This window comes from Eumetopias jubatus, unplaced genomic scaffold, assembly GCF_037043125.1.
Source record: "Eumetopias jubatus isolate StellerSeaLion01/CBP00866 unplaced genomic scaffold, mEumJub1_p1.0 scaffold_3, whole genome shotgun sequence".
In the NCBI taxonomy this organism is placed as follows: Eukaryota; Metazoa; Chordata; class Mammalia; order Carnivora; family Otariidae; genus Eumetopias; species Eumetopias jubatus.
This window is the reverse complement of record NW_028274809.1, coordinates 5,064,666-5,083,815: the sequence shown is the minus strand read 5'-3', so window position 1 is coordinate 5,083,815 and position 19,150 is coordinate 5,064,666. Positions and strand designations below refer to the sequence as shown.

The 19,150-nt window shown below is 48.9% G+C and overlaps 1 protein-coding gene across 1 annotated transcript; it reads left to right on the top strand.

Annotated features, from left to right (window-relative positions):
* The first annotated feature begins 7,432 nt into the window (after nt 1-7,432).
* On the top strand, nt 7,433-17,519 carry ACKR3 (atypical chemokine receptor 3). The gene is made up of 2 exons (XM_028105228.2): nt 7,433-7,507; nt 15,597-17,519. The coding sequence occupies exon 2, from the start codon at nt 15,623-15,625 to the stop codon at nt 16,709-16,711; it is 1,089 nt and encodes a 362-aa protein (XP_027961029.1). The 5' UTR covers nt 7,433-7,507; nt 15,597-15,622; the 3' UTR covers nt 16,712-17,519.
* The last annotated feature ends 1,631 nt before the right edge of the window (nt 17,520-19,150 follow it).

Below are 19,150 nucleotides of genomic sequence, written 5' to 3'. Positions count from 1 at the left end.
AAAACTCAAATCAGCTGAAATAATTTTATTAGTTATATTCAGATATTTCTTCTTTATCTTCAGGTCAGATATTTTTGGGCTGAATCATCTTTAGGCTTTGAAACTAAAAATCTGTATATTGAAGTTTGAAGAGTGTGAAATCACAGTACTTTAGAATGTTGCCAAAGTTTCAGAAAAATGAGACTTCGGTTTGACCCGACATGCTTGGTATCTCATTAGGCCCTCCATGCTTTGATATACTCTCATGGCAGAAGTTTCCTGGACTCACTCAGAGATCAGAAAACATTCTTCTCTGTGTCAAACTTCACAATGAAGTGGAGAGAAAGCAAGGCTTCACTCAGAACTTTCAAGTTTTTTCCCCTTTTCTTAAAATTTAAAAGCAAAAATGAAAAATTTCAAACACAGAGAACAGCAAGTAATATAAAGTATACTCGTGGGCTCAACTAGTAAGATCTAACAAATGTGAATATTTTGCCCAAAGAAATAAAAATACTGTAGAGACTGTAGATACTCCTGTGTAGCCCACTCCATTCTCTTTTCCTTTCTCCCTCCTCAGAGGTAACCATTGTCTTCAAGTTGGTGTATAGCCTTTCTTACCTCTAGGTGGGCTTTTTGCATAGTTCCATAAATAATATGTACTTTTCTGTGACTGCCTTAAAACTTTAAATAAATGGTGTTACTTTATGTTTACATTGTGTAATGTTTTTAAAAAATTGGGGTAAATTTTAATGCAAAGCACAGATCTTAAGTGTACAGGTGATGAAATATGATAAATATAAACACCCAATGTAACCACCGACCCAATCAATATATAGAACATTGCCCTCACCCCAGAAAATTCCCTTCCAGTTAATCTCTACCCCTATAACAACAATCATTTTATTCTACTATGATATAGTAATATAATCGTTCTTAAATTTTGCTAATTGCTATGGTGCCTTTGTTGAATAATTGCCTGTGCATGTCAGTCTATTTTTGGACTCTCTATTTTGTTCCCTTGCTCTATTTGCCTATATTGCTGATACCACAGTAGATTGTTTGCCATGTCTTTATAGTAAGTCATGAAATTACAAAGTGAGTCCTCCAACATTCTTCCATTACGGGACAGTTTTAGCTATTTTGAAGTCTTTTGGATTTCCATAAATATTAAAAAATCAATTTTCCAATTTCTACAAAAGAATCTTCTGGGATTTAGATTAGAATGACATTGACTCGATAGACCAGTTCGAGGAGAATTGGCATATTAACAGTATTGAATACCCTAATCCATGAACATGGTATATCTCTCCATTTATTTTGCTCTTCTTTCTCTCAGGGCTGTTGTTGTAGAGGTCTCATGTGTTTTTTGTTAAATTTATTCCTAGATATTTTATGGGTTTAAGTGCTATTATAAAGGAATTCTACAATTTTATTTTCTAATTGTTTGCTGCTGATATATAGAAATTTAACTGACCTTTGTATACTGACTTGGTATTCTGAGGCCTTTCTAAATTTGCCACTTAGTTCTTGAGGTTGTTTTGTAGATTTGTCAGGATTTTCTATGTAAATAACCATGTCAACTGCTAATAAAGGCGATTTTATACCTTTCTTTCTAATGCATATGTCTTTATTTTTTTTAAAATCTTCCTTATTGGCAATAGCTAGGATCACTAGTATAATGCTGAAAGGAAGTGGTGAAAATGGATATCTTCCTTTTTTTTTAATTTTAGAAGTGTTCAATTTTTCACCATTAAGTATGATGTGTATTTTAAGTATTCATACACGCTCTATATCAAATTCATAATGTCCCTTATCAAATTGAAGAATTAAATCAAAATCATTCTACTTTTAGATTGCTGAAGGTTGTTATCACAAATAGATTTTGAATTTTTCAAATGCTTTATTTTGTTAACTTAGTGAATTATATTGATTTTTAAATGTTAAACCAGTCTTGCATTTCCAGGATGAGCCCCACTTAGTCATGGTATATGTTGTATTTGATTTGCTGTTTTTCAAGGATTTTTATCTCTACATTCATGAAGGATATTGATTTATTATATTCTTTTCTGCTCATGTTGGTTTATTTCTGGTTTGGGGAGTTCTTATAAATAGTCCTACTATAAACATTCTTGTGTATTTCATTTGGTGCAACATATACACCTTTAAGTTTTACCTTGCAATGAAATTGCTAGGTCATATGCATGTATACGTTCAACTTCAGTAAATACTGCCAAAATTATTGTGCCAGTTTACACCTCCACCATTGGGATACAGCCCAGTGTCGCTTGAATTGTGGGCTGGGAGCTATTTGCTACTATTCTGCAAAGAAGTAGGGTTAGAAGTTGAGAGTGAGAAACCATTCAGGAAGGTTTAAAAAAATGTGACATCCCTGTGACATACAAAATCATGGTCAGCAGCCTTGTGTGACAGGTTGCTGCATAGACAATTCATACGTTGCACTTGCATGATGAAACACAGTGACAGAAGCTCCTTCCTAGTCATGCTCAGTGGGACCATACCTCGGTGTGCATTGCACTGGAAATCTAAACAAACAAACAAAAAACAGAAAGAAAAACAACATTCCCCCCCCCAAAAAAAAACCCAAGAAGAACTCTGTCCTTCACCGCATAGTCTGAGAAGAACCAGTGTGGGAGCATACTGGCGGTGCCACATCTTGCTAACATTCTCTAATTTTCATGTTAGTCTTTCTGGGAGTGTGCAGTTGTAACGGCACTGTGTTTTAATTTGTATTTTTCCAATGACTAAGGAAGTTGCACACTTTTCATATTTTTAGGGGTCACAACTTGGTGTGAAGTACCTATTCATATTTTTCCCCACTTTCAACATATATATTTTAAGTCTTTCTAAAACGTTTTTGGGGGATCTTTCCTAACTGACCCCTCAACCATTTCTATGAGGCAGGTGAGTGAAATATGGGGAGGGCAAGAACCTGATTCAAAAGTGAGATTCTTTTGAGTTTATTCATTCAGTTAATATTTATGAGCCCCTACCGTGTGCCAAGCACCCTGTGTGACAAAAGGGGATATAGCAGTGAACAACATAGCAACATTCTTACCCTCAAGGAATGTATACTCTGGTGGGGAGAAGACAAATACTAAACTGGAAACTTTGGTTGGCAGTAAGTTCTGTGGAGAATATAGGATAATGGCAGAGTAACTGGAATGGCCCGGAGCAGTGAAAGAAGGTTTTTCTAAAAATAAATATTTAAAAATAAATATTTTAGAATAACAGGGAAGACATAACCATACTATGATCAGAGCTTTCCAGGAAGAGAAAATGTCAGGTACAAAGGTCCTGAGGTAGAAACAAGTTGGTCTGAGTATTAATTAGTGAGTATTCTCTTATTTGGGTCAAAATTGACATAAGAGGTGCCATTGATGCCTAGTGCAGTGGGTACGGGTGGCATGCTCCCAGATCCTTTCGACCTCCTTGTGTGTCTGTGTGTCCACTTAATGTGGGTTTACCGCCCAGGTCTGTGACTGGGATGTATCTTTGAGAGACTGACCTCAGGTTCCTGGAGTTGCTTTGTCCACACAGGGTGGGAACAGGGAGAAGGTGAGGCTTGTTCCCCACCTTTCCACCCGGCAGCCCCGATCCAGGCTTTGAAGGGTGTAGGAGTATGAAAGCCAGCATCCTTGCCTGCAGTTGGAGTGAAGTCAGGGCGGACTGCCGGCTTTGGAGGCTCATGAAGGGGGTCAGACTGCCGCTGAGACTTGGCCAGGATCATAGCTTTGGGTGGGTTTTTCCTTCCCTTGCTAGTTTATTCTCGAGCACTTCTTTAATATATGGGTTGCCCCGAATTCTCATCCATGGTTCTGCTTTTAGGAAGCCCAACTTAAGACAGCCTGATCTATATTTTGCAACGGCTTTTCCTCTTTTTTTCCAAGAGTTTGTCTTCTGTGGCACCAGATGACAGCCTGTGCCGTGAAGTCAGACAAACCTGGGTTTGAATCCCCTCCATTCACTAGCTTGGGCAGGTTATCCACTCTTTCTGGGCCTTACCTTCCTTCCTTATACAAATGGGACAAAAGTAGTGCCAATATTGGGTCATCGTAAAGATTAAATGAACGAATGTAAGCAGAACACTTAGATCAGCAAAGAGCTAAACGCTCTTATTATGAAACCTGTCCAGACGTTACCAAAGGGTTCATAAAATGTTGCAAGCCTTGGGTTGTATATCTGTTTTACTCCTTAAAAAACCACCCTGTGTCACTGGGGTTTGCCTCAGCCTTGGGGAGGAGGAGGAGGAGAAGTAGCTGCTCTGGGCGGGTGAGGTGTCTCTAATAGGCATCCTTTTGTTTACTCCTGAGAAGCACCTGGCAGGAAGAGAAGGTTTTATTATAATTATTATTTTTTAAAAAGATTTTATTTATTTATTTATTTGAGAGAAAGCGGGGTAGGGAGGGGCTGTGGGAGAGAGAGAATCTTAGGCTGACTTTTCATTGAGCGTGGAGCCCAGTGTGAGGCTCCATCCCATGACCCCGAGATCATGACCTAAGTCGAAATCAAGAGTCAGAGGCTGAACCAACTGAGCCACTCAGTCTCCCCTATTATAATTATTTTAAAGACAGGAACTCCATTTTCAAAAAGGCTAAGCTGCCTAAGGAGACATGGTGTGTAAGTTGGAGCTCCAAGTCAGACCTGTCTGGGGGGAGCCCAGGCTGGGGACCCTATCTCCTTGGGGGGTGGGGCTCTGTGTTTACCTCCAGGTCCTTCCCCCAGAGAAGGGGCCTGTGTCTGCTGTTCAGGGGGAATGTCCAGCGCTAGCTGAGACAATACCCACCAGGCCGAGGTACTGATGATGCGGCTTCTTCCAGGGCCATGACTCTGGGAGTCTGGAATGTGATACTCTTGAGGTTGGACTGAAGACCCAAGGTTGTGCAAAGTCAGCCTTCCGTCTTCAGGCCGATGGTGCCCTTGAGCGTGTCTGGGGCCACCGTTGCAGCTGCCAGAATCCATGCTGACTCCATTCTGATGGGGCTCCCTAGGAGCCCAGACCCAGCCTACCAAGGATAAGGACGCTTTTACAGTGAGGTGGGGTTTCAGCAGCATGCGGATCCCGGCTGCCACAGCCCGGCAAGAATAGAGGCTTCTATTGTAACGATTTTGTCTGCAGGCAAATTAGGTCAGAGGGGGAGAGTCGGCTCTGTGGAGTCTAAAATCCCGGGTGCAGATTATACATGGGGAAGGAGCGCTGAGCTCAGCTGAAAACCCCTCCACCGCGCGCTCCACCAAGGACTCAGGGCTAGAAAACGCAAGAGCTCAGTCCTGAGTCAGCTGGGACCGCTCTAGCGACAGCTGCCCAATCCTGCCTTCCCGGACTTTCCTAGGGGTGACCAAACTCATTCCTACCAAGCTAACCACTATGTGTGATGCCTCCCTTACAAACGCGATCCTTCCACAAAGCTGGGGCAGACCCGCAAAGGTTCCAAGAGACATTTTAGGGCCCGGGGTGCTGGAATCCAGTCCCCTTACAAAGCGGTGCTCACTTGGCCTCTCATTTTCTCCAGGGCTGGGTTGCGGCACCCGGTCGGGGGCGGGGCGCACGCAGCCGAGCAGGGGCGGGGTCCCGGGTGCTCCGCAAACCGGGTGGGGAGGGCTGGCCTCACCGCCTAACCCGGGGTGTTGCTGTTGTTGTTGGTGTTGTTGTTTTTAACAACTACGTTGGGCTTTCCTTCCTCCACTTCAGCGACTGCATCCTGTAGCACGTTTCTCGTCCATGCGTGTTTTCTTTTAGAGACAGTTCAGAGCGGATTCCGGCCCGGCCCGGGGCTTCGCTCTTGCGTCCGAGCTCGCCAAAGGAGAAACGCGTTTTCCAAAGAAGAGATTGTCAAGTTCATGGAAATAGAAAGCGAAGCGTGTGCGTCAGTGTCACAGAGGCGACCTCTGCTCGCTGGCCATGCGTCCATTTCCATCAGGCTCAGACACAGGGTCACGCATAAGAAGAAACCAGGACCAAAAAGTTGTGAAAAAGCCTTCTTGCGGTCGGCCCTAGATCCTGGGCGTGCGCACACAGCTGCCCGCAGTTTTTCTTTAGCACAGCCTTCTCGCCCCGGCGCCTGGAGGTGGAGTTCGGGTGCCCAGGCGACAGGGGGACCCGTGCGGGTAGCCCCGGGGGAGCAGGTGAGCGCTTGGCGCTTGCATTTGGTGTTCTGGCTGAGGGAGAAAAATGGGAAGCTTTGATCTCAACAGAGTATTTCTTTTGTTAAGGGCTTTCTCCACACTAGGGCCTTCTAGCCGCGGGAGAGTTTGACCTCCCAGTCCCTCCAGGCTTGGCATTTGGCTGTCTGCTGTTATTTTTAGCAAGAAGTATAAAAAGAATCTCAAAAAGTTTTAGCTGGGGAGAAAGTGGGAACATGCGGGTGCCTCCACGCACTTGTGCCCTTGGGGAACCCCACGAGAAGCAGAAAGCAAGTCAAAAACCACAGCGTTGCACATTACTCTAGGGGGAAAAGCTCAGTGAGCACGGGTTTTAAAAGTGAAAGTTTAGGTCGCTGTTTTATGGTCGATTTTTCTAGACAGGGCGTTGGAGGTGACTATGGTAAGGAACACATTCTTAGGTTGAATTGTCCCACGGACAGAACTTTAGCTATACACTTCTTGATGAGAATGTAGATTTCAGTAATAATAGTACTTAATCATAGTAAAGCATTTGCTAAACTCATCTCAAAAAAAGACTATATCACAAGACATTTATTATACCCCTAATGTGTGCCTGGCACTGCGTAGGCATTTCAGAACACCATCTTGTTTAGATTTTCAAGGACTTTGGACCCGAAATCCTTTACAAATAAAAGTATTCAAATAAAATCTTAAAATCTATTTCTAAAGCCCTTTCCCCCACTCTTGGGGTATTTAAAATGGTGCCGATTAACTGCTCATACCAAAACTGTTACTTCTGTTTTGGAGGAATTAACAAAGAAAACCCAGGCCAAATAAATCAACACCGAAGTTCAGAAGGTCAGAGCAATTTGTCTTGGGAACAAAGCCTTCCCTTCGAACTAAGAGGCATTCAAAGGGACTCTTGGTGGTAATGGGATTATTAAAGATATACCTGAGACCAGATAAATATTTGATGATTTCGCAAAGCACTAAGGTTTCTCGGCAGTTTTTCTTCTGCTGACACATGTTCCCCCATGGGGTCCGGACCTTGTGGCTTCATTAGACTTTGCAAGTCAAGGGCGGCTGGGGTTTCCCGAGAGTGCGTTGTGGGGTGCAGGGCTGCACGGGAAAAGACAGACCCGGGTTTACGAGAGGGATGTGCGCGCGCGCGCGCGCGCGTGTGTGTGTGTGTGCGCGCGCCTGCACGTGTGTGTGGGGGTGGTGCGGCGCGGGCCGGGAGGGAGGGAGATGCGGGTTACAAAGCTGCCACCTAGAGGCGCCTTCCTGCAGTGTATATAACGCAGGTCCGCCGCCAGAGAGCTCAGTCCTGCAAACTGCTCAGCCCCGAGGCGGTGAGCGCTGCCGCAGCCGCGCAGGGAGCCCTGAGCCCGAGCCCAGCCCAGAGGTAAGGAAACTGCTCTCCGCAGCCCTGCCTGGAAAGGAAGGGGAGGACGGCGGGCAGGGTTTCTGTTCTTCAGCTAAGCGGTCTTTTTCAGAGGACTCTTTTTGAAACGCTGTGATGGTTGCTGAGAGGCTGCAGGTCTGGTTTCTGAAAAGCACGGGCTGCATGCTGCATGGCTGCCTTGCAAAAAGCCTGTCCGCTAACTTGGGGGCTCACCTTTCTGCTGCAGAAAGTAAAAAGGGTAGGTTTCCTTGAGTCATTCGTGGAAGGGACGCTCCATTTGTGTGTTGGCTTTAGGAATCTGGTGTTTATTTGTTGCTGTGGGTGTTTAAGCTCGGGTAAGTGGAGAATTTAGCAAGAATGCAGACTGGCCATTCTGCTTGCTCAGAGTTGGCATAGGGAACAGCCTGGCAACACTGCTAACCTCTTTGACTGGTAGATCAGTCGGGAAATAGAGGGGCTTGCCAGTAAATATGTAACTGCAGAAAGATGTGCACTTTATTAAGGGGCATCCTTAAGTGAAGCCCTATACTGCGCTGTGAATCTTTGTGATTCCAGAATGTATTTGAATTCGGGGCTTTGGGGGATTACTAGCTCCTGTAAGCCCAGAAGCTGTAAGAGTGAATGTTAATTCAGCTCGGTCTCCGTGACTTTGATTGCATCCTTGCTAGTCTAATTTGAGTATTTACTGTGCTCTTAGAAGGTAAGTCCAACTTCTGTTAGGAAAAAAAGGCACACACACAAGTCTAGGATTTTGTAATTTAAATATACCCTTCAGGTAAAGCATGACTTTTGTTCAATATTGTTAGCATGCATGAAGATTGAAGGGGTGACTGACGGAGCTTTGGAGTGAGGTCAGGGGTGGGTGGTTAGCCAAGACTTGTAACTTCCAGGGAGAATGAGAAGTTGTAAAAGTCAGACTGGCTGTCTCCCTCCCTCCCTCCCTCCCTCTTTTCTGTCTATCTTTTTTCCTTTCTCTTTTCTCTTCTCTTCTTTCTTTTCCTTTCCATTCACTTGCTCACAACAGGATCATTAGGTTTTCCAAAAGTGGAAGAGGGCCCCCTGACATGGTTTATAGCTCTTTGAAGGTATTTGGTGCTCTGACATCCCCTGAAACTTCATTCTGCAAAGTCTCAATGTGGTAACTTTTTCTTTTCTTTTTAAGCTCAGATGCTGCCTTTGTGTCCTTTTATTTATTCCAGGAAAATGCGGAGATCAAATAGGATTGCCTAGAAAAGAAAGTGGAGGCTGCTGGGGTCTGTGCTTAACTTTCTATAGATTTTAAATGGATAAACTGCCTGTCCTTCTTCCAATCAGCTCGGGAGCTTCCCCAGATGCAAAGCCTTTCTCTAAAGCGAAGTTGCACAGGGGAGCTCTAGCTTGGAAACAATTTGCTCTTTTTCCCCAGGTCTCTGCCATAAACACTTGAATGTGTGCACAACTGCTGAGCTGGATGCCACAGCCTCCCTGGGATGGGGGTGGGGGGGTTGCGGCTGGGGAGTGGGGTGGGGGGTGGGGGGTGCGGCGGTGGGTGTGTGTGTGTGGCGGGGGGGGGTTGCGGAAGAGCAAAAGAAAATGGAGAAATGCCTGTATTTTGCTGCCTGTCCAGTTTTTATAAGGGGGCATGCATTGCAATCATAGTTTTAAAAAAGTTCCAGAGAGTATAGCCGAGGCAGCCTGCCGGGGCTTAACTGAGTCAGGATTTGAGAGGTGAGTTTTTCCCTTATTAACAGCAAGTCCTGGGAGAATTGAGAAGGTATTATGGTTTCTAATCAGACCCAGAACAGGCAGAGTATAGGCTTTCTGGATGAAAAAAAAAATCCAAACAAAAAAACCTACTTAATCAGGAACAGTGGCTTTTTGTGCGATCATCTAGGCAGAGGGGCTCCTGTTTTCAGGGAAGCGTTGAGGGAGTGGCTGAAGTTACTCAGACCTGAGATTGGCCGACCGGTCACTCTAGAAACCCTAAGAGTAAACCGAGGAGGAGAAAAACCTTCCAAGACCAGGACTTTCGATTTTTCTCAGTGGTTTTTGCCGGGCACAAATGGAATTTGGAATGAAAAAATACAGGGTTTGCACTTCGTTTTAGTTTTAGGAATAAGATCGGTGTTAGAACGCCTTTCTAGTTGAGTCCCACACACTCAGGTAGAGTTTAGAAAGAAACCCAAGGCTGGCTCATGTCAAGTGTGTTTCAAGTCCGGAAAATTATAGCCCTGGGACACACATTTCCTATTCAAGTAAAAACAAACAAGCAAGAAAAAAAGAGAGAGAGAAGAAAAGAAAAGGAAAAAAAGGGGATTATCTGATTTTGAATACTTGATGGTTTTCTGCAGGGAATATTTGATGTTTTTTATAACCTAAGGATCTACTAATTTAGAATTGAAAAAAAATAGTAGGTGCTTTCCTTGTTAAAGTAATGAGGGGATTGCATATTTTTATGGTGAACATTTTGCTGAGCCACAGGTAGGTCTGGGAGCTGACTCTGTTTTGTTCCAAGCGCTCAAATAGTGGAGGGACTGAGTGACTCAGGTGGCTTTGGACCGTTGTTGGCTAAGGGACAGCTAAAGGACTGTGCGTCCGGATAGCCCGCGTCTTCGAATTTTCTTGTGGTAACAGATACCTTTGTGGGGATCATCCCTGAGTTTTATGAGAAGAGGCCAAGATGGAGCCGCCTTCTCCTGGGAACCCTACTGTGTCTGGCCCAGAGCCTGGCTGACCTCCCCCCGCCTCATCCAGGTCCTGAGCTGGGTGGGAACGAGGGCTCTGGTTACACCCGGCCAACCCAGCCGGCAGCCTTTGTGACGTGGGTCTCTGGGTCTGCCCTTCTGGGCACAACCTTGCTTCCCCATGGGCAGCTGAGCACAATAGACCAGATCGGGTTTCTGGATGTGGGGTTCGTTTTCTCCCCCAAATACTTAAAAGTGGGCAAGGATGCCCCACCCCGTGCGTTAACAGGAAGTCTGTTGAGGACTCCAGCGATAGGTGGCCTCTATCTGAATCAGGATGGGGAGGGTTTTTTTTTTTTCTCTTGGCTCTCTTGATTATTTTTTTTGAGTTTTCTAATGATTTAAACCAGTTCCTTACTTGTGTGAAATAAGTTGTAGTCAGGACAGCATCGTTTCTGTTTGCTTGGCACTGGGGGACAGACCATTCCCCAATCTGCTGTCAGCCCTAGCAGATGGCCTCAGGGAGTCTGCCGGGACTGAAGCTTTTCTGGACTTCCCCGTAGATTTAATGCAGCATCAGGAAAAACAAAAACAAAAACAAAAAAATCCAAAAAAACACAAAAAACAAAAAACGCTGACCCCAGTGATGTGCAATTGCCTAACGATTTTTTAGAGGTGGTGTGGGTTCTCCTCACCTGAACTGCATTCAAGCTAGAGTCGAAGGGCTGGGACTCTGGCAAGGAGGCCAGAGCATGGCTCCCCCTGGGTGAAGCTGTGGAGAGGAGAGTCAGAGAAAGCACGGGGAGTGCCCGGGAGAAGGGAGCCGACGGGGGCAAGTCCAGCTCTCTGCCCTCAGTCGGGTCTCTGGGCTCGGGGACAATGGAACTTGAACCGCTCATACTCTGTGAAACATCCCTCCCTCCGAATCTACCCAATTCTTGCTGTCAAGTTTCAAATCATACAGAAGTTTATGGAGGAAAATCTACAAAGCCCCCTTTGTGCCCCCACCGTACCCTGGCTGCCCAAAGCTTTATCCTTCCCGCTGGTCTTTTTTCTCTGCCCGCGTGCAGTTTTTGCTCTGGTTTTTACGTCCGTGTATTCAGGTATGCTATAACTTTCGTGCTTCACAAAAGCAGAGCCCCTCTGTCTTCTCAGAGCTGTATTATATTTCGGATGGTGGATACGCGCTACTTTATCAAACCATTAATCCTCTCCCAATGGACATCTATGTTGTCTCCAGTTTTTCGCTAATGAAGAGTGCTTTAGTACATGCGTGTACAGTTGGGGACACGTGAGTCTTTCGAGAGGAAGAATGTGTGAACTTGTAAAATCAAGAAGCTGTAGAAAATTCAAAGCCCTGTTTTTTTTTCCTTCTGTCAGGACCCTTTACGCAGATGCCTTACCACTTAGTTGTAGGTGGGTCTCATCCTCTCGCCTGCCCTGGTGGAGGCTCCGAGCCCCCAGGGAGCCAGGCAGTGCTCAGGTGTGACTGACTCTGGAAGTTTTTCCCAAGCTCCGGCCCCGGGCTGGCAGGAGTGGAGTTGCCGGTTTATCCCAGCAGAGAGTGGCTGGTCCCAGTGGGAGGAGTGGTCTCCCCTGGGTCCGGGTCAGACCACCGCTGCTTCCCAGCATGCACAGACCAGCACGCTGGCCCAGAGGCCTGGCCGCTTAGACAGGAGCACGGATCCTTCCCGAAGGACGCAGAATGCTGTCAGCTGTCTGTGTACCGGCTGAGGCGATCTGCTCTTGCTGGAAGGCAGCTGGGATTCTGGTGCGGGACACTCAGGGAGTTAAAAGTGGCCCCTGTGGTCCATTAGGTGGCCCCCTCCCTCCACCGGGACAGGAAGGGAGGTTTCCTACGGCCTGCTAGGAGCCTTGTCGTCAGGCCTTTGGGACCCAGGGGCCTGGGTAGACGCTCCATAGTTTGCCATATTGGTGGCTCTGAGGGTGTCGCTTGAGGAAGGTTCCTCTCTCCGGCGGTGGCCACACACCGTCGCTGGGAAGGCATCGAGGGGACGTCCCTGCCCCAGCCCTCCTGGTGGACACTCGCTCGGGCAGACGGGCCTTTGCTGCAGACCACATGGGACGTACGGTGCAGACTGTCTTCGTCAAATCATATTCTTTTCTGGAAACGGCCCTGGATTCTTTCCAAAACCAAATGCATGAAAAGTAGCGAAAGGACGGGGCTGAGCTGTTGTGAGTCGTCGTTCCCTCCTTAGTGCCCCGTTGGGGTTTGCAGGGAGTTTGAGGACTACAGTTTATTTCCTTTCCTCTCTGTGCCTCCTTCCTTCTCTTGACCACTAAGGCTGCCCGCCCTGGGAGGGAGTTCCGGGGGTCCCCCTGGGGGAAGGGGGTGGTCAGGGCACGGGCCTCGGGCTTCAGCTCCTGGGCTGATGGGTGGTGGGAGATCGGTGATGGGGGTGAGCTGGCTTTCACGCTCGAGCCAGGAGCCTCGAAGCCTCTGTTCTCCCCTTCAGTCCTGGCTGGAAGAGTCTCACTGTGCCCCCCGAAGGCAAGGGAGAGGACAGCTGAGGGGAGCCGTGCCCCGCGAGCAGGTAACTCTTCCAGCTCAGAGGACCGGTGATGGCTAAATCAGGTCCTCATTGCCCAGAGGGCAGAGGTGAAAACCAAGTTTGGGGCCCCAGCCCTCCCCCACCGTGGCTGGAGCTCTGGGATTAGCAACGGTTAGCAGCCCCAGAGGGTGGATCTGGACACCTTGGCCTGGTAATTTACAAAAGGGCGGGGTGTGAGAGGCCGGTGACTTCTCATAGTCCTCCGTGCCCGTGTGGGTCTGGCTGTCCACACTGAACAGTGCCCGGCGCCTGTCTGCTGAATCGTACTGGAGGCCCGAGCTCGCTCACTGACTCCTTGTGGTGAGCAAAGAGCTGGGGGTGCTTAGACCCAGTCAGGCTAACCAGGGCTGGGGCTCATTCCTACCTTTTCGGCCTGTGGACGGTCCCGTGGATGGCCCGGACCCCGGGCTCTGTGGCTGTGTGTGCCGAGGCCTTGTAGGGTTGTACCGGTGCGGACTGAGGAGGGAGCCCCGCCTGTCCCGGGCCCACCTCTGCCCAGCTGTGGGGCTTTGGCCTGCCCTCCAGTGAGCTCCTCCGCTCTGCAGGGACTCCGGGGTCAGATGAGGTCATGAGGCGAAAGCACTTCATAAACTAGGCCATGCTGCAGGTGTGCTTCATTTTAAGGAAATGGGAGAAAAAAGGGGTCACCACATTAGAACCATGAAATCCTTGCTTTGTTCTCTTCTGGAATTGGGGGCTTCGAGGGATGGGAAGGGGAGGGTCAGCCCCAGGCAGGTGAGTGGCCAGGGGGAGGTGGAAATCGTAGCTTCAAAGCACGCCACCCCGAGGCCAGTCCAGTGGGTCAGGGAGCCCTGGCTCCTCAGAGGTGTCCTCGGCTGCCCCTTGTGCCTACGTCCTTTGGGGGTCCTTAAGCTGCCTCTTAGGATGGGGCGGTCCAAAGTCTCGTACGTGAGGAGTTTCTTTGTCCTAAATGTGATCGTGCTGAGTCTCCCCGGGTGCTTCCTGTGCTTGTGTGTCTGTCTGGTCTGGCCCAAGTTGGTGGTCACAGGGCGTGGGGATCCTCCTGGTGGGGTGCTCCGAGGACCACCGGCTTCCCAGCTCTGGGCCCTGCAGCTGGGAGGCCCAGGCTTCTCCCCTCAGCAGCAGGGACATGGGGACCTGCTTAGGTCCCTGGGACAGGGATCAAAGGCCACTTTGAACATACAGAGAAGAACTGCCCAGAAGCCTGCAGGTGGTCTCCACTAACTGAGATTTAGGATTGGGTCACCTGCTGTGAGTTTTGAGGCTAAGGAACCAGTCCTGGGAGGCAGCAGAATGTCTCACTCGTCAGGGATTCTGTTCTGAAGGTAAACCTATCAAACTGCCCCTCTCTGCTCTCGCCTGCATCTCCCTCCAGGCAGGGACATGTATTACTTAGGCAGTTAAGAGATCATTTCACATGCGGAGCAAGAATTAAGGGGGGCTGTCCTTTTTGCCAAAGGGACGGGGGTGGGGTGGGGTGGGGTGGGGGTGGAGATTTACAGAGCGTCTGCTATGCCCTAGATTCTGGATTGGGCCCTTTGGTTCTTGGGTTCCTCTGTAAGATGGTGCTGGGGTCCTGAGAATGCAGCTGGAGACAGGTTAGCGAGTCAAGTTAAACAGCAGTGAGGAAGGAATCAGGATTCCCACCCAGGAAGGTCTGGTCTCGGGATGGGTGCTTTGTACAGCTAGGTGTCCTCATACCGTTAGCGTAGGTGGACCAGGGTTGCTCATTCTCCTATGTGACCTGGGGTCCACTTTGGATGAACTTGGCACAGAAACTCGACTTGGGATCAGTCATTACCTATGACCCATGAGAAGGAAGGAAAACCACCTTCACATATGAGATCACTCCTAGCGGGGCGCCCTTGTTCCCAGGGTCACCCAGTGGGCTGCCGACCCAGGGCTGTGTCCTGCAGGGACTTCAGGGCCCTCGAGTGGATGGGGCCCCAGTAGAAGACAGCTCTCCTAGCTGGGGCATTTGGGGAGAAATGACCATTTCTTGGCACAGTGGTACTTTGGACTGCATTCTCTGTGGATATTGGTGACAGTTCAGAGTGTTGGCTTCACGTTAGGTCAGCAGGAAAGACAGTTGAGACAATTGCCGCCTACTCCCCCTGCCCCGAAGTGCGGCAGGTCGTGACTTTTGTGCTTCGCACAAGTTGTAAGAAGGGAACCTAGGCAGTGGCCCACAGCTCCAGACAGCTGGGTGGCTGCCCTTTGTTGAAAGCCCCACGACAAACCCAGGGTCCGCAGGTTTAGGGTGCAATCAAGCTGCAGGGCGTTGCACACCTCTGGTCTTCATGAATGAGAACTGAAGGTGGCCCAAGACCTAGGTTTCCGTGCACATTTGGCAGGAAGGCAAAATGCACTGAGTCCCATTTTTGTTGCACACGTGGGAGGGGATCTCAAGCACTCTCATTAAGACACCAGGGCAGGATACTTATAATACAGCAGTGCCAGGAACAGATGGACTCTGCCGTTCTTTGGGACATGGGGAAAATGGCTCCCCTGTTCTCTGCTAGGATTGAGCGAGCCGTCAGCGTCGCGGTGGCTGTCACACATTTCTCGGGCCCCCGGACCACGCCGCTGGGCACCACACCATGGGCACAGCCAGGCTGGTGATGTCTGGAGAACACAGCCATACGAAGAGAGAAAGCAGTCCCTGTTTCTCCCTTAGGCACCGCGCGAACTTAGATGCCAGGCCCATTTTATGTCGTCGTGTGGAGCTCTGCTATGCTTTTCCTTTTCTCCTTTCTTTGGGAAGACACCACCAAGCATGTGGAGCGCCAGAAAAGCGTCTTGACCGGCACTCCAGTGTTTCCTAATGAAGCCACTTTTCCATTGCATCCTTTCTGTTTGTTTTTTGTGCAGGCCGTCTGCTCGCTGCCTGCAGCACCATGGATCTGCACCTCTTCGACTACTCGGAACCAGGGAACTTCTCTGACATCAGCTGGCCATGCAACGGCAGCGACTGCCTCGTTGTCGACACGGTGCTGTGTCCCAACATGCCCAACAAGAGTGTGCTCCTGTACACGCTGTCCTTCATTTACATCTTCATCTTCGTGACCGGCATGATCGCCAACTCCGTGGTGGTCTGGGTGAACATCCAGGCCAAGACCACCGGCTATGACACGCACTGCTACATCCTCAACCTGGCCATCGCCGACCTGTGGGTGGTGGTCACCATCCCCGTCTGGGTGGTCAGCCTTGTGCAGCATAACCAGTGGCCCATGGGAGAGCTCACGTGCAAGATCACCCACCTCATCTTTTCCATCAACCTGTTCGGCAGCATCTTCTTCCTCACGTGCATGAGCGTGGACCGCTACCTCTCCATTGCCTACTTCGCCGGCACCTCGAGCCGCAGGAAGAAGGTGGTCCGCCGTGCCGTCTGCGCACTGGTGTGGCTGCTGGCCTTCTGCGTGTCCCTGCCCGACACCTACTACCTGAAGACCGTCACGTCGGCGTCCAACAACGAGACCTACTGCCGCTCCTTCTACCCCGAGCACAGCGTCAAGGAGTGGCTCATCAGCATGGAGCTGGTCTCTGTGGTCTTGGGCTTCGCCATCCCCTTCTGCATCATCGCCATCTTTTACTGCCTGCTGGCCAGAGCCATCACCGCATCCAGCGACCAGGAGAAGCAGAGCAGTCGCAAGATCATCTTCTCTTATGTGGTGGTCTTCCTTGTGTGCTGGCTCCCCTACCATGTGGTGGTGCTCCTGGACATCTTCTCCATTCTCCACTACGTCCCCTTCACCTGCCAGCTGGAGAACTTCCTCTTCACGGCTCTGCACGTCACACAGTGCCTGTCGCTGGTGCACTGCTGCGTCAACCCCGTGCTCTACAGCTTCATCAATCGTAACTACAGGTACGAGCTGATGAAGGCCTTCATCTTTAAGTACTCGGCCAAGACAGGTCTCACCAAGCTCATCGATGCATCCAGGGTGTCAGAAACAGAGTACTCCGCCTTGGAGCAGAGCACCAAGTGACGCGCCTTGTGGGGTCTCCGGGACAAGTCTGCTTGCTTTCTCCACGGCACTGGCTTGCGTCGTTCCCAAGAGTAAAGCAAGGTGGCTTCAGGGTTTGAGGCCGGAGTCGCGTGGAGAGGGGAACGGGGGCCGCCGAGCATCCTTTCCCTCTTTCTCGGGCCGTGGCGGTGGCTCTCGTGCAAGGCTGTGCGTCCTGATGCGTCCACGGTCCGTCGTGTGTCTAATCCTGCCTCGGGGCAGGCTAGCCTGCACTTCTGTACAATAGGACGTTCTGTGTTCCCTGGAGGTTTTACATGGTGATTTGTATTTAAATCTTAAGACTTTTATTTTCTCATTATCGGTGTACCTTATAAATGTATTGAAAGTTTAAATATATTTTAAATATTGTATGGGAGCTATAACGCTGACATATATTCAGAGTGTTGTAGTTTTAAGGCTAGTTGGATTTCAGTTTTGACTAAGGATGACATTAATTGTTAGCTGTTTTGAAATTTTATATATATATATATATAAATCTATAAATCTATAAATCTATGCCAGTCCTGGCTGAAATGTTTTATTTACGATAGTTTTATATATGTGTGGTGCTCTGTACCGGCATGGGATATGGAACAGGAATAACTCTGTAAAGCAGTTTGTGATATTCATAGTTTTGTAAAGTTACATTAAAAAGAAGCAAAATGGAGCAAAACTGTTCCAGGCTGCAATGCTGTGCACAAAATGAACAGTCTCGTTTCAGAGAGTTCTCTCAATTTTGTAAGTTATTATTTTTTTTTTTAAATAAAGATTTGTTTCTCCTAAAAAGGCATCTGAGTGTCCGCGTTAAAAGCATGTTTGGCATTCAGGTGGCGTGTGTGATAATAATAGCACAAATCTATACCGCATGTCAGCTTGACCTAATATGCTTAAGGAAAGAGTGCTGCCATAAAGGCAAAACCCAAGGGGTTAACTTGGATGCAATGACATAAAAGGAAAAACATTCGAGCGTATTGAGGGTTTTGGTTTTTTAAAAAAATGTCATGCAACGTATTTGCGGGAGAAGAGATGGCTGATAGGTGTGGCTTTCAAGACCACGCTGGTGCTAGAAGGTTCTCGGCTGCCATTGGCCCAGAGCTGTTCAGGACCCAGGACTCACATCATTATGTGTACCCCCGTGTGCCCCCAGGGCCGCATGTCACAGCCCCTTGATACTTCCCTGCTAAGGTTCTGTGGTTTGAATCCTGTTTCTCTTCCTGTGTACAGGACAAACTCTTCATTTAAAAAATAACACCAATCAGTGACCATCTTCTTGAGACCAAGCGATGAGCGAATTGTCAGCCTGTGCATTACCAAATAAATCCACTTGACGAGTGGCTTCAAAGAGCACGGTCAGAATGGCCAGATCTGCTGTGCCCGCACCAATGCTCTGTGGGTCCACAAGAAAGAATGGTGTAGGCCTTAGCAGGCAGGTGCATCTGGGCGGGCAGGGGGCACGGACCGGCTCCCCAAAGCTGCCCTTACCACCTCCACCTCTGATGGGACTGATTTGCACAGGGAGCTATTTGCCAACACAAGGTTGGACCCCGGCCAGGAGCTCCGCCCTCACCTATGAGCTTGGGGGCTGCTACCATATTGGAAAATCCTTGTGCACCTCGCCCTCCCCCCCCCCCCCGACAGCCCCCCAGGGCCCATAGACCAAGCCTGCTGCAGGACGGCTCCTTATGGCTGAGAGTTTTCCAACCAGGATTATAAATTACTCTAAATATCTACTTGATACACACACATGTTCTCAGGTGCATATGTGTCCTTGCCTTGTTCCAAACAGCGTTCCGGTTGGATAACAACAGTGTAGCTAGTGGGACAATAGCTTAACTAATTGCCTCCAGGGTGTCAGAAACAGAGTACTCCGCCTTGGAGCAGAACACCCAAGTGACGCGCCTTGTGGGGTCTCCGGGACAAGTCCGCTTGCTTTCTCCACGGCACTGGCCAAGATCCCAAGAGCCAGGGCAAGTAAGAGCAGATGGCACAGAGAAGTCCTTGATTCATGCCCCAGACAAGTGTTCCTGACAATAGGAAAGGATTGCAGTTTGCTCCGAGCTTCCTAGTGGTCTAAGTCCAGACAGAAATAAGCTCTACCGAGTAATAAATTCAAGGTGGAGGCAGAAGCCATAAATAAGCTCAGCTGTGCAGTAGGTGTAATATAAGAAGTAATTCCACCGAATTTCTATTTCGAGGTCCCATATCCATCAATTCAGGGATGCTCCCCACCCCTGCCCAGTTACCCTGGGATTTTGGGCAAACTCTGCAGGCAGTGATGTAGGGAAGTGGGGGTGGTCCTCACTGTCTGTTCCCGCCAGGAACTTCAGAAATGCCCACCGTCGCCTGCCTGGTGCTTATGCAGGTCTCCTCTGTCCTCTTATTGCAGGGTCTTTTTCTGTTGCTCCCCAACCCCACGTTGGG